The following is a 15000-nucleotide window of genomic DNA, read 5'->3' as shown; positions in this document are numbered from 1 at the left end:
TTAAAACATAAATTTAAGAATGGACCTAGGTTTCTGCTCAGGAAGTTTGGCTTGGTAATCTTACCAACCACCCTCTTACCTTCCCGATGTCCTCCCCTCAGGTGGTCTTGTCCAGCACGGTGACGGTAGACGGCCACATCCTGGCCGTGTCCGACAACATGTTCGTCCACAACAACTCCAAACATGGCCGCCGCGCCCGGCGCCTGGAGCCTGGCGAGTCGGTGGAGAACGCCATGGAATACGGTACGGATTATAGCACCGATGCACACGGCATGCAAGGACTCACCACCAGGAGTCACGACACACAAGGACTCATCACCGGGAGTCCTTGTGTGAGGTGTGCCTACAGGACCCTTGTAGACATGCGGTACAAGGACTCATCACCATGAATCCTTGTTTATCGTGTGTATACAAGGACTCATCACCACGAGTCGTCATGGGTCTCATCTTCGTCTTCAAGGCTTTTAATTGGAATCATAATAATTAATAAACACCATAAATATTGGTCAGTCCTTCTTTCACCCAAGGTCATTATGAGTAGTTTATTCTGTAGACCTTCTCCTAGTCTAGCGGTGGACTAACCTGGCCTTTCTCTCCCTCCAGCGACGCCCTGCATCAAGGCCATCAGCCCCAGTGAGGGCTGGACCAACGGGGGAGCCATGGTCATCGTGATCGGGGAGAACTTCTTCGACGGCCTCCAGGTGGTGTTCGGCAGCATGTTGGTGTGGAGCGAGGTGAGGGACACGATGATCTGCAGCGGGTCGTAAACCATAGGACAGCACGCAGCCTCTTCAGGACTCCAATGTGAATGTGCCAGCCCGATGCTGGCCGGTGGGGCACTGAGGGTGTTTGATGGTCCCACGCTCACCTTCGTCCCTCTGGTTCCTCCTAGTTGATAACGCCTCACGCCATCCGAGTGCAGACGCCTCCGCGCCACATCCCCGGCGTGGTGGAAGTAACGCTGTCCTACAAATCCAAACAGTTCTGCAAAGGCGCCCCGGGCCGCTTCATCTACACAGGTAGGAGACCTGGTCTTCCCCGCGGGGCCACAGAGACCCATCTGTTTGGACTCCCAAGGTTCTTAACAGAGCATTAAAACAACAACAGACACATCAACCTCACCCTTTCCTCAATTTACTGTATTCTGTAGTCACTCTAAGTCACATTTAGGAGAAGCTTTCCATGACTCAACTATTCATGGAGCTATCTCCAGGGATGCAGTGGTCATTTAAAAGAGGTCTTTGTTCTCAGGAATTATCTCCAACATTCTTTGACAGAACCACACGCATGTTGTTCTTTCCTTCCAGCCCTGAACGAGCCGACCATAGACTACGGCTTCCAGCGCCTGCAGAAGGTCATCCCGCGTCACCCCGGGGACCCCGACAAACTAGCCAAGGTCAGTACATGGGGATACAGATAAACCAGCATAGGTCATTACATGGGGATACAGATAAACCAGCCTAGGTCATTACATGGGGATACAGATAAACCAGCCTTGGCCAGTACATGGGCTATGGGTCATGTGGGCTCTGTGTTCCTTTCCATCCATCGGAACATTATTTGATCCCACCCTGGGCATTGAATTAATGAATGGATTGTTGTTTTGTTTGCAGGAGATGCTGCTGAAGAGGGCGGCGGACCTGGTGGAAGCTCTCTATGGAAACCCTCATAGCAACCAGGTAAACAAGCACCTCAACACATCACAGCTGCGTGTCTGTAAATCTACTTTCCTTAACAGGATGGTCTCATTAAGATCACAATCTCTTTTTCAGGAGAGACATTTAAAAGACGTTACATTTAGTTCAAATTAACCTTCAGATTCCCCACGGGCCCGACCACACACAGCCTGACTGTACTGACGCCCTCTGTGTCTCCTGCAGGACATGCTGCTGAAGCGCGCGGCGGACATTGCGGAGGCGTTGTACAGCGTGCCGCGGCCCCACAGCCAGCTGCAGGCCCTGCCCAGCTCCCCGGCCCACGGCAGCGTCATGGGCCTGGGGGCCTACCCTTCCCAGCTAGGGGTCAGCATCGGGGAGCCCCTGCAGAGCAGCCAAGGTGAGGACAGCGGGCAGACAATGCACAGACCTAGACCTGGACCTGGGAGCAGACCCAGGTCCACTGTTAAAAAGGGCCGCCCCGGGTTTCCAGTCCAACACCGGAGCATCTGATGGGTTAATAAGCATTGACCATAGGATGTTTGACCTGATGTCTTCCAAATAACCTTATCGTTTCAAGTAACAATAAGGATCACACTGATTCACGTGATGTTCAGTTCAATGCTAATGATCCTTTAAGTGGAGCGTTAATATATCAAATATAAAGATGGGTTAAAAAATAAGGCTCAGTCTGGAACTACAATAATACAAAGAATAATAAGTACTATCTGGTAGTATAATAACACAAGAAGAAGTACTTATATGTACGTATACGTATACTGACTCAGAGTGTGTCCTTGTTTCCAGGGTACATCCGTAACTCCAGCAGCCTGTCTCCTCGTGGCTACTCCACCGCCTCCACCCCTCAGCACTCCAGCTACGGCAGCGGGGGGATGAGCGGGGGGTACGGCTCGGTCCCCATGACAAGTCTGGGGGTCCCGGGGTCCCCTGGCTTCAGCAGCGCCTCCCCTACAGGCTCCCCCTACGGTAGGACCACACTCTGTCTGTCTCTATAGGAGCCCTCAAAAAAGGGCTGTGAACCCGTAACATTACGCCCTCAACAAGGGGCTGTGAACCCGTAACAAAGCTCAACATGGGGCTGTGAACCCATAACATAACGCCCAAAACAAGGGGCTGTGAACCCGTAACGTAATGCCTACCACAAGGGGCTGTGAACCCATAACATAACTCAACAAGGGGCTGTGAACCCGTAACAAAGCTCAACAAGGGGCTGTGAACCCATAACATAACTCAACGAGGGGCTGTGAACCCACAACATAATGCCGTCAACAAGGGGCTGTGAACCCGTAACAAAGCTCAACAAGGAGATGTGAACCCATAACATAACTCAACAAGGGGCTGTGAACCCGTAACATAACTCAACAAGGCGCTGTGAACCCGTCACATAACTCACAAGGGGATGTGAACCCGTAACATAACTCAACAAGGGGATGTGAACCTGTAAAATAACCTGACAAAGGGATGTGAACCCGTAACATAACTCAACAAGGGGATGTGAACCCGTAACATAACTCAACAAGGGGCTGTGAACCCATAACATTACACAACAAGGGGCTGTGAACCTGCAGGGACAGGGCTAGGGGTTATTGCCATAGCTTTGTCTGATTGGCTGAAGCGAGCTCCAGCTGAATTCACTGTAATTCACTTGGCACCAATTGGAACCGATCAACAATCAACAACATCAATGACCTGTGTATTCCCAACACTTGGATCGTGTTTATACTACTTTCTGTCTGGTCTTGCATCAATGTATCGATGTATTGTATAATAATTATCTATACATTTTTATATATATTTATTAACCTCGCCTACCGAGTACAACACAGCATCCATTTTGCAGGGTTGGTGTTTTTTGTGAAAATTAAAATTCTTCTTTGTCGTCCTCAGTCATGCCATCCAGCCCGACCATCACGGGGGGCTCCAGCTCCTCCTCGTCCCTCCTGCCCTTCTCCTCCTTCCCCTCCACCAAGCAGAAGAGTGCATTCGCCCCCGTGCTGCGGCCCCAGGGGTCCCCCCTCCCCGGCCTGCCCCGCCTCGGGGGTCAGCTTCAGGGGGAGCCACCCCTCGCACTACCTGACCCCCCTCTCCGAACTCACCAACGCCGTCTAGCCACTGGACGCTGCTCCCCCGGGAGGGAGACCCAGCTGCCCCCTAATGCCCCCCGCTGCCCCCCGCCGCCCCCCCGCTGACCCCCACTGCCCGGCCGGCGGGTCATGGATGTACAGTCAATGAAGAAAGGGAAGGAGGAACAGAACAGAACAGAATCCTAGTTTGGTTTTTGTTTGTTGGTTGTGTGTTGTTGTTTTTTTCTTCGAGCGATGGTGGGCCTCGCCCCCTCGATGTAGCAGTGCCCCCCCCCCCCCCCCCCAACCTCAGACCTCCTCGGCTCTTGAACTAGGAGGACACGAGAGAGAGACTGATGAACATGGCTCTCATCTCCCTGATGCCCCGGCCAGACTCGGCCCAGCTGGAAGACAGGATCTGTCCCAAAGATGAGCCCCCGATCCAGAGACACTGAGACTCTATCGCAAACCACAAGACTGGGAGAGCTCTCCACCCGATACTCTTTTCCTTTATTTTCTCTTTTGAAAGCCCATCAGGGAGGACTACACTGGCCTGATGGAGGCGTCTGAGTCTTGAACTCAGAAGGGGGATTGGGAGAAATTCCCAATTGCATTCAGGGGTGAGGGTTAGTGGGCAGGGTTTATTCTTCCCCAAACTGCCAAGAGAGAAAGTTGGCAGATTCCCTCAGGAGAGCACTGGTTTGGATGAAGGACAACTGGGACAGCTCTGATAGGTTGAATCTCTGCAAGCAGGGCGGGTCTGTGTGGACACACCCCCATAGGCATGTTTGTGCATTGTCTGTGAGTTAGCAAGAGATTTTTTTGTAGTAGACTTTTTGAAGACGACTTACATTCCGTGATATAGACCCTTATTTTTTTGTTTCAATTGATACGGTTTCGCAAGGGAGGAAAGGTGTCCCTTGTTTATAACTACAGGGAATCATATATTGATTTATTTAAGAACAAACAATTTAACTTATTATAGTTAGTTTAGGGAATAATATAAATGTGTTTTATCAGCGCCTGATCCTTTTTTTTGTGTTATTACAATAAGGTTAATTCATCTAAATTGATGAACATCTAAGAGGAACTTCAAACCAATTGTTTTGTACTGAAACGTTCAGAGGTTGCTTATTACAAAATAAATCATGATTTATCACACTCACACAATACAATAAATGGAATGTCCTTGCTATAAAGGATACATTAGTTAGCCTTATTTTTATTCATTTCATTTGTATGCATGCTTTTTCACACTGATGCCCTTATATTATTTAATTTCACATTGCAAATTTATAAGTATAAATTATTAGATATATGTTTTTATTGTTTCATATTAAGTAGTTCAAGTCAACGTTTCTCACCACTATGCAGTACAGAATACAAATTAGCACAAACTGGAAAAAGCAACTGATCAATTGGATGCCTATCAACGTATTGGCCATCAACATGAATAATGTTCAAACACATAGGTACAAAAACATACTCAGGATATGACAGAAGAACAGAGAGAAAATGTATTAGGGTTTCGTTTGATTTTATTTATTTAAAATTTTATTAGCATTTAAAAATATGTTTTGGAAACCATTTTCCTTTGAAATGGTATAAAAGTTGTTCCAAATGTGGTTTGTATATCTCCCAGGTGTAATTATATTTTGTGCTCCAAATAAAATAATTCAAAAAACAAGCACATTGTTGGGTTTTGTTTCAGCTCCTCTGCTGAGCCCAGTGGGAAGCCATCCCGCTGTCCGCCTCGCCAGCCCTGGTGCACAGCGACGAACACAAAGTCCATTCCGAGCCATCCATTATCCTGTAGATATTCCCAGGGCTCCGTGGTTCCCGGTGATTCTCCGTATCTCCCGAGCGGAGCCGCATCTATTCCTGACTGTGGCCGTCACCTGGGCTCGCGGCGGCTCCATGCTCTGTGTGTATACATATCTGATGAGCCGTGGAGTGTTAATTGTGACGCCGGCGTTAAAGAATGAGTCGGGCACGTCAAAATACATCCCCCCCAACTCCTAACACCCCCCCCGCGCCCCCCCCCTCCTTCGCTACCCCCTCCCTCCTCCTCTCCTCCAACTCCATCCCAGAGTCGGGCTCCTTGTTGTTGTGCTGAGGACCGGGCCCCTGGGGCCTCCCTGAGCGCCTCAGGAGTATCACTTTATATCTTCCACTCCTCCTCCTCGTCTTCCACCTCTCCTCTCCTCTCTCCTCCTCTCCCTCCCTGCTGAACTACAGGCATGTGCATGGCTGGTGCTTCTCTCCCTCCCTCCCTTCTCCCTTTCAGTTTGTGTTCGGAGCCCTCATCCCCCTCTTCTCTCACTCCATTCGTCGTCCCCTCTCCACTAATGTAATTAGCACTGGTAAAGAAGGCCGGTTAATTACTGCCATTTTTTTTTTTGATCAGGTAATTAATGTTATGCCAGGAAACAGCAACTGTTTCATTAACGCAGCGCTCAAAGCAGTGCAGGGGGAGGGGTGGGGGTACGGGGGAGGGAGGGAGGGAGGGAGGGATGGGGGTGGGCAATGGATGTGTGTCTGTGTTGTTGTGTGTGCACTTCATGTACAGACAAGAAGGGCTCAGGACTCCAGGAGGAAGCCTGCAGGGTCTGAACCTTCTCAAGACATCCTCCACCTCCCCTCACCTCTCTATCCTCCACCCTTCCCTAATATCTCTATCCTCCACTCTCCCCTCACCTCTGTATCCTCCACCTTCTCTCATCGCACCTCAACCACCTTATATTTGCCCCTCATCCCTCCACCCTCTGCGCGGTTCATCCTCAGCTCTGTCTCTCCACACTAAGCAAATGTCTCCAGAAGCAAACTCTCTCCTCCTCTCCCCTCCTCTCTCCGCCTCTCCCCTCCTCTCTCCGCCTCTCCCCTCCTCTCTCCTCCTCTCTCCTCCTCTCCCCTCCTCTCCTCCTCCTCTCCCCTCCTCTCCCCTCCTCTCCCGCCTCTCCCCTCCTCTCCCCTCCTCTCCCCTCCTCTCTCCTCCTCTCTCCTTCTCTCTCCTCCTCTCTCCTCCTCTGTCTGCTTTGTCCATAAAGATCAATTGGCACTTGTCAATTGGCAGAGCGAGGCTCTCCTCCCCTCCCCTGTTCTTCTCCTTCCTCGCTGTGCTGCTAATTTGACAAGTTAGAGTCAGCCTCTGGTTGTCAGCACCTCTGCGTGGCTCTCCTCAGCAGCGCTACCTTCTGCCCGGCGGTGCAGCGACCAGATGCTCCTCTTCCAGATGACTGTTCTGTTTATTGTTGTTGTTTTAGCGCCGCTGCGATCACGCCGCCCCGTTTACTGTCTTGTGATCACTCTGCCGCCGCCGCTAAGGAGCGGAGGCAGGCCCACCTGCTCTACATCTACATTACTGCTCCGTCAGGCGTGGCGTCGCACCGTCACCACACCGCCGCCGCCGCCGTGACGGAGGTGGAGAGCCTCCGCACCGCGGAGTTAGTAAAGTCAGGTGTAGATACGGCGATGATGGGTTAGTACGTTAGCACTGTTAGTACGTTAGCACTGTTGTGTGTTGCTGCAGAAGAACACAATGGAAGGCGTGAACTCACAGTCAGGGTACGGCCCGTCCCCTCCCTCTCTGGGGATGTGTTTGTGTTTATATACCCAATTAGCCCTCCGGCCACCGCATGGCCGTGCATTAGGCTGACATTAGCCCCCGGTGTATATAACACGACTGCATGTGTGTGTGTGTGTGTGTGTGTAAGGGTAAAGGGGGTTTGGGGGGGGGAGGGTTGAGGGTGTGTGTGTGTGTCTCTGTGCATGTGTCCGTCTAATGTGGTAAACCTCTTTTTTATTCCCCACATCATCTCCAGGGCTGCTGGGCTTATTAGGCAATGGAGGCGGGGCCTGACCGCGGAGGGGACGGTTCTGTTAAATAGATTGGTGCCTGGCCGGGACCCTCGCGGACAGAGCTGTTTGCCTTTGGCCGCTCGCTAAAGCCTGTATTGTTGCCCATTAGGGCGCCGGACCCCCATGCCTCCTTTTCTCAAAATGAATACCCCCACCCCTTCTGCCGTTCCCCTGGGTGTCAGCAGAGTGGGGTGGCAGATGGGACAGACAGAGAGCTGCCCCATGAGACCCCCCCCCCACACCCTCCCCCACAATCACACACGCACAACTCCTGCACACACACACACACACGCGCGCGCGGAGCCGAGCACACACACACTCACTCGCACGGGCCCGCACATACACACACGGCCGCGAGCACACACGCACTCACGCGCACACATCAACACATGCAGACACACTATCAAACCCATACACAGCCCATACAAAAAATGCTCAATCTCCTTATTTCTTTTTCCCCTTTTCTCACTCGGTCGCACATGCATATCATGGTCAATCCCTCCTTTCCTCGTGTCCTTTCCTCTCTAACACACACACACACACACACACACACACACACACACACACACACACACACACACACACGCACACACGCACGCACGCACGCACGCACGCACGCACACACACACACACACACACACACACACACACACACACACACACACACACACACACACACACACACACACAAACAAAAACAAACACACACACACAAAAACACAGACACACATACACACACACACACACACACACGCACACACACACACACACACACACACACACACACATACAGACAGATACACAGACACACAGAGAAACATACACACACACACACACACACACACACACACACACACAGACCCCCCCCCCCCCACACACACACACACACACACACACTTCTCCCCTGCCCCCAGAAGCAAACCTCATCTGTCAGTCTGCTGCTTTTGTCCCCAACTCAGAGGTTTTCTGTGACGTCTCCGTCCCTTATGCTCCAGGTGGGACTCTGCGCATGTGCATATTATATATATATATATAAAAAAACATATATATATAAAATATATATTTATATATATATATATTTCTGTGTTTGCACCTATATGTGTATATTTATAGGGTAGTGTTTATGATTATGGGTCTTTAACTGTCTTTCTGCGTATCAGAAATTTTGGTCATAAAGTCATTCATGTGTATGGTGTGCATGTGTGCGTGTATGCGTGCACATGTACATTTATATTAAGTGTTTTTATTAATGCACACACAAACTTAAATTATAGCCAAGGCTCTAGTCTATATGGATATTAAACAATACATGTAACAATAAAGTGGCATCCATAAGCAACATACATGCCTACATACATATTTTTTTGGGAAGTTTATGTATATATACATACATACATACATACATACATACATACATACATACGTACGTACATACATACCTACACACACATACATACATAAATACATGCATACATACACACAAACAAACACATACATACATACATACATGCATACATACATACATACATACCAGGGCTACATACACAGGGCTACATACACAGGGCTACATACACAGGGCTACATACATAGCCCTATATACATAGAGCTACATGCATAGAGCTTCATGCATAGAGCTACATACACAGGGCTACGTTTACCACGAAAACAGGGAAAGCTAAGAGGGTAAAGACATTAGCCTAGATTTGTTGAACGAATACAACCAAACAGAAACATACCCGTTTTGTTTTTATAGGCTATTAATAGTTTTCCTTCTAAGGGAAATATCGAACAATTAGCAGGATAAAGGAGTTGGATGTAATTTGGCTGTTTTCAGGCGGCGGTCTGAGGTGAGGAGGCTCCACGGTGGTGATTAATTACCGTCAGGCCGGCGGTGACGCTGGGGCCCAGCGGGGGGGGGGGGGGGGGGGGGGGGCGGCCGCCGACACGGAGGGAGGACTGGCCCGGCTAATTGACCCGGCTTCTGTAAGGCCATCCATCAACCGTGGCCCGAGTGCCCCCGTAAGAAACACATTATTCAGGGGTAAGTTAGTTAACCAACTACCGCCACCTCCTTCATTAACGCTGCTAGGGGTTCCTACATATCCGTCTTTCAAAGCGCTTTTTACATTTGACCCCCAGGAGAAAATAAAATGATGACTTCCAAGAGTGGGATAAGGCTTCTGTACTCAATGTCCTCACCTCTGCTGTTAACAACCCTTAACGTTTCTTTCCTAATAGTTTCTGTGTATTTGAGGTAGTTGGGGACCACTCTGCTGGACGGAGACTTCCCTCCGTAACTCAGACCTACACGTGGATCAATCCAGTCCTCTGGAGACATAGAGGAGCTCATCCCACTTGTCTTCATGTTGGAGCGGCTTGTTAGCTTATCGATCTCCTGTCAGGCTATCAAACACCCTGCTGGAATAAAGAGAGCTCTGACGGCTCTGAGACAAATGGTGGTTTCTTCTAAAAGGCGCTTCTCATTGATGAGGCTGACTGAACGCTGCATCTGGCTCGACGTGTAACAGCATCATCTGGGTGAGATATATCTAAGCTCCCAGAACATTTCCTCTCAGGCTCTGATTCCTTGTGCTCCAGGCCTGGGCAGCCTCCTCTCAGCCTCAATAAGACCCCAGGGCCTGGGCTCAGTCCTCAACCGTTGTTCCCTGGGACCGACGGGGTCTCCTGGGCTGTGGGAGATGGTTCAGAGAGCAGAGATGGGTCTGCTCATCACACCTGGCCGGGCCCAACATGTGGTTTCAGTTCTGTCCTCCCGGGACTGTCCCTGGCTGCAGCGGGGAGCAGCAGGGAGATGGGGGGGGGGGGGGAGTATATTTGAGTTGGTGTTCAGTGCAGACAGACGAGAGTGAACCAGAGCCCTGGGGGATTCCCCGTCGCTGAAAGGTGACATACACATACCACAGTCTGTTCCAAAACATCCTCCCTTAAATCTTCTCCTCCGACTCGCCTGGACCTTTGGAGGGTCAGAGCAGAAGAAACAACAACACAGAATGTAGGCCTACTCAGTGAGCACCAGCCAGTCACAAAGGGGTTTCCATTTGTTTGGGTGTTGCATGCTTGTGCCTTTACCTTGTGTGGTAAACCTTCGCAAAACAAAATGTAATGTTAAAACCAAAGGACTCATTTTAGGGACAGCTTGCAAAAGAAGGATTTCAACGATTAGATCGGAATAATGGAAATGTGTCACTGCAGGATCGGTGCAACTGCCAACTTCACATTCTACCGCTTGTGGGCAGTAACAACCGCTATGGTTACAACCCCACAGCGTCATCTACCTGCCAACAGCGGAACGGCATGCTTAAACCTTATTCATTTTGTCATCATATTTGTTTAAAGTAATCATTTAGGCTCCAGTGAGCTCCAGACAACGTCCGGTAAGTATACAAATAGCAACACATATGCTGTTGGATTTCGTGTGTGTATGTGTGTAATGTGTATGCATGTATGTAGGCCATAGGCGTAGCGGCCATATACATTGGGGGGTACAAGTCCCCCCCCAGTAATAAGCCAGCTAGATGACGTTGGCCCCGGCCCCATTCCGTAATTCCAACGCCTCATTATGCCGACGTCTCAATGTTCCGAAATGTTCCCCATTAGATCTAAATGCATGGGCAGTTTGGTTTTAAATGTGCTTGGGACAGAGTTGCATTCGGAAGTGCATTTTCAGAAGTGCTGGATGCACTCGTTTTTCTCTCTTTAGTGCAGTTAATGAAAGGTTCTGAAAGACGGCATACCCATGTAGCTAATACTAAGGACTAAAATGTATACAAAATCTGTCTGGCACGTTTTATGAAGAAAACGTTTCCAAAAAGTATCGGACATATGACCCACTATGTTCTGCTCCATGTATCCAATGTTGACAACGTGACATGACATGGCTAAGCTACCAACATAAACAAGAGGAGCTAGGAAAGGAAATTAACTGCGTGTTCAAGTTCAGAATGGGGCAAACGTGTGGCTACACTACACACAGCACTACAAAAGTCGTCAAGATTGTATTTGGTGCTGCTTAGTGTGAGAGAGAGAGCGAGAGAGACAGAGAGAGAGGCCTGATTCACAAATTAACAAATGCCAGAGACAGTAAAGGTGTTGGCAAGCTGTAACAAATATGCATTAGCAACCTTTACTGGTTTAAGTGAATTCACCATCCTCTTTAGGGTAACTAGGCTTGGAGGTTAGGAGAGCGAAAGAGAAGAGCAAATGATTGGGAGTAGGAGAAGGGAGGTAAGGATGATAGTAGAATCTCATGTTAGCCAGGCCTGCCTCAAAATTGGCTCTGTGTCGCACACACGCACTTGTGTATGTCACCATGGGTACATCTTTCACATGCACTGTAGGCCTACGAAGTGCACAACCATTCTCAGCACTCCATTTTAGGAACTATCAATGTTGTACATTGTAACAACAAGCCTGCGTGAAGTTTTAACTTGTCTCTCATGTAGGGCTGAACGATCTATCGTTTTCGACCGAAAATCGCGATCTCAAGCATTACGATTTTGGGATCGTCAAAGCTGCGGTTTTTTTAATTTTTTTTTTTTTATAATTTTTTTTTTTTTTTTTTTTTTTTTTTTTTACAAAAGTGCAATTATTTTGATGCTCATGAGCCATTGAAGCAAGTTTACTTAAGAAAGAGGGCTCCCTTTTTATTTGACTTTTTTGGTTGTTGTTTCTTAGGTACTTGAATAAACAGTCTTGCATTTGAAATCTGTTGCCAGCAGTTTTCATTATTGCATTACCTTAATGGAATTCATTGGTTATATTAATTTATACTGAAACTTGATTTAAAGAAAATAAATCGTGGTTGAAATCGAAACCGCAATCTCTACCAGAAAAATCGCAATTTCAATTTTTTCTTAAAATCGTTCAGCCCTACTCTCATGATGTTAGTGCTTCTTGTGTTATTTCACAGTCGTCATGAGCAAGAGGAAGCAAGAGGGTTGCAGAGACATTCTGCAATGTTTTGCCTCGTCTCAGAAAATAAGCAAAGTAAGTAAAGAGGGGTGAGAAAATGAGAAGTGTTAACCTATCAGTTGTAGCATTACAGTACAGTAGAGTTAATAGACTACAAAAAACTAGCCATAGAATTATTGTCATTCAGATCAAAAGTGGTTTGTTGACTATCTGAGAAAGGAACAGTACTTGTTATCTGATAAAATTTCTTCCCTGTGGCATGTCCACTTTGGTGGATGAAAGGATGAAAGCAGTGTGTGTCAATCTGGTAGTGGCATAGAGGTGATAGAGGTAATAGAGCCGTGGCTTTTCCTATGTTCAATGCAATTTGTAAGTTACTTTGGATAAAAGCGTCTGCAAAATGATTGTCAAAGAGTAAATATTAATGGTTTAAACCGAATTGTGACATTAGAGCAGAATCCTGTTGGCAGTGGCACTGATGTCTATAGTGTGTTTCAGTAGTCTACTGGTAAATAGTTTCCTTCCATGTTTCCTCTGTTGTGTTCAGAGTAGAGCTAGTGAGCCAGCGGGAGAGACAGAAAGTTTGGAGGATGAAAGCACAGGGAGAGTTTGTCAATCTAGTGGTGGCATAGAGGTGAGTCGCCTAAGGGAGGAGTAAATATGAAAGGTTAAGACCGAATCATGACATTCAAGCAGGATCCTGTTAACACACATGTATATAGTGTTGGGTTGTCAAAATGTATACTCAGATACTAATCGATCAAAATTATAAAAAATAATATCGGATTAGATACTTATGTGCAACAGTATCGATACTAAAATCGCTGTCTTCATCATCTTCATCTTTTTTTTCCCGCCTCCTTCAGTTGACACAACTCTACACAGCAGCGTTGCAGTTGCTAATATAGCAATATAATAATTAAGTCAAGTTTCATTCAAGGTTGCAAAACATTGTATAATGTATGTATTCCATAGATTAATCCATAACTAATCAGAAAACATTTAGGTTAAGTCCTTGACATGTCTAATTCTTTAACAGTGCATCATTCAATACGGCTAATGGTTTCACCATGAGATTAGCTCAGTTCGCTCTCTCGTGAAACTCATCTATGTACTTATTAAACAAGTGGATGAAAATATCAGAAAATCTATGTTTTCTGAGGGGTAACAAAAGTTTTGGGGTGACTTCTATTTAGGTCCATGAGATAGATGCACCTGGGTGGGTTTTACTCAACATTGGCAAATGTGATGGTTATGCAATAAAAAATCTAATGGAAGTAAGAACTGGCTGGATTTTGTGTCCTTGTTGTGGTGGTGCAGGTGTTTGTTTGTGTGTGTTTTGTAAAAAAAGACAAAACATCAATGAATGTAATGTGGAAAAAAAAAAGGACTGGATTGGTTGAAATATTGAGGAGCACAAAATTTTATATTTAATTTAAAAAGTAAAGGAAAACAGAGCTCTGAAGTATATGTGTGTCAATCTTTTCCTAATTTCAAGTCTTCCACACTCCCAGACTGCTTGGTCACATCCAGTATTAAAGCGTTTGAAACATCCATCCCTAAAAAGGTCTTCAAAATTAGGTGCAAGGTATTGAGATTTTGCTCTCAAGAGTGCACCAGATTAATGCATGTTCAAAATCTTTGCCACTGGGGGGGGGGGGCGGACCCCGCCCCCAGGCCTTTGTCCCCCCCAATGTTGAAACCATGGCTACACCTCTGATGTAGGCCTATGTATGTTTTGGTGTGTGTTGGATAAGAAACGGCGGAAGAGTTTTTTTTTAGAACTCATTTGCTTAATCTATACTGCGGTGGCAGCACTGTAAACAAACTGTATCACAAACACCTTGTTTATTCAACCTGTCCCCGCAATATGAATGCGCAAGAGGATATCTAATCAAATCAATCCATTCATTAGGAGAGCTGCTGGTATTTCTGCTTTTGCATTAATTTCATAGTCATTACCATATCAATTAGAGAAATCAGAGATCATGTAATTAAGGTTTAACCAAAAGCACCTGCTGTCTCTCTGTTGCTGTGTGTGTGTGTGTGTGTGTGTGTGTGTGTGTGTGTGTGTGTGTGTGTGTGTGTGTGTGTGTGTGTGTGTGTGTGTGTGTGTGTGTGTGTGTGTGTGTGTGTGCGTGTGTGTGCGCGCGTGCGTGTATGTGTGTGTGTGTGTGTGTGTTTGTGTGCGTGCGCGCGTTCCATTGCTAATCTAATCTCTGGCCTTTGACAGGAATAGTTGCCATCAATCTAAGGCTGTCGGAATTCCTTTTTTTTTTGTTTTGGTTCGTCTATGTTTACGCGGTATGGGCGTTGCTTGTTGGGGGCTGAGAACGACATGTTGTCATGGTGATCCAATTGTTTGACAGTCAACTGATTATATAGAAATAAGAGGGGAACAGGTGGGAAAAGGCGGTTTGCATTTAGTATTTCTTTAGATGGAACAGATTGGGTGAAATTAAGTATGTTCT

The 15000-nt window shown here is 47.2% G+C and overlaps 1 protein-coding gene and 1 pseudogene across 1 annotated transcript in view; both read left to right on the top strand.

Annotated features, from left to right (window-relative positions):
• Positions 1-3790, top strand: part of LOC130384736 (transcription factor COE2-like) — a 33252-nt gene extending 29462 nt beyond the window's left edge. The window contains 9 exon segments of the mRNA XM_056593058.1: positions 102-243; positions 604-734; positions 893-1019; positions 1308-1396; positions 1614-1679; positions 1881-2055; positions 2463-2642; positions 3564-3688; positions 3690-3790. Of these exon segments, the coding sequence (XP_056449033.1) occupies positions 102-243; positions 604-734; positions 893-1019; positions 1308-1396; positions 1614-1679; positions 1881-2055; positions 2463-2642; positions 3564-3688; positions 3690-3785 (1131 nt within the window). The 3' untranslated portion in view covers positions 3786-3790.
• A 204-nt stretch (positions 3791-3994) lies between these two features.
• LOC130384347 (stanniocalcin-like) overlaps positions 3995-15000 on the top strand; it is a 15804-nt pseudogene continuing 4798 nt past the window's right edge.

This window comes from Gadus chalcogrammus, chromosome 6 (assembly GCF_026213295.1).
Source record: "Gadus chalcogrammus isolate NIFS_2021 chromosome 6, NIFS_Gcha_1.0, whole genome shotgun sequence".
NCBI classification, from domain to species: domain Eukaryota; kingdom Metazoa; phylum Chordata; class Actinopteri; order Gadiformes; family Gadidae; genus Gadus; species Gadus chalcogrammus.
The sequence above is the reverse complement of the archived record's forward strand: the minus strand, read 5'-3'. Positions and strand labels throughout refer to the sequence as shown.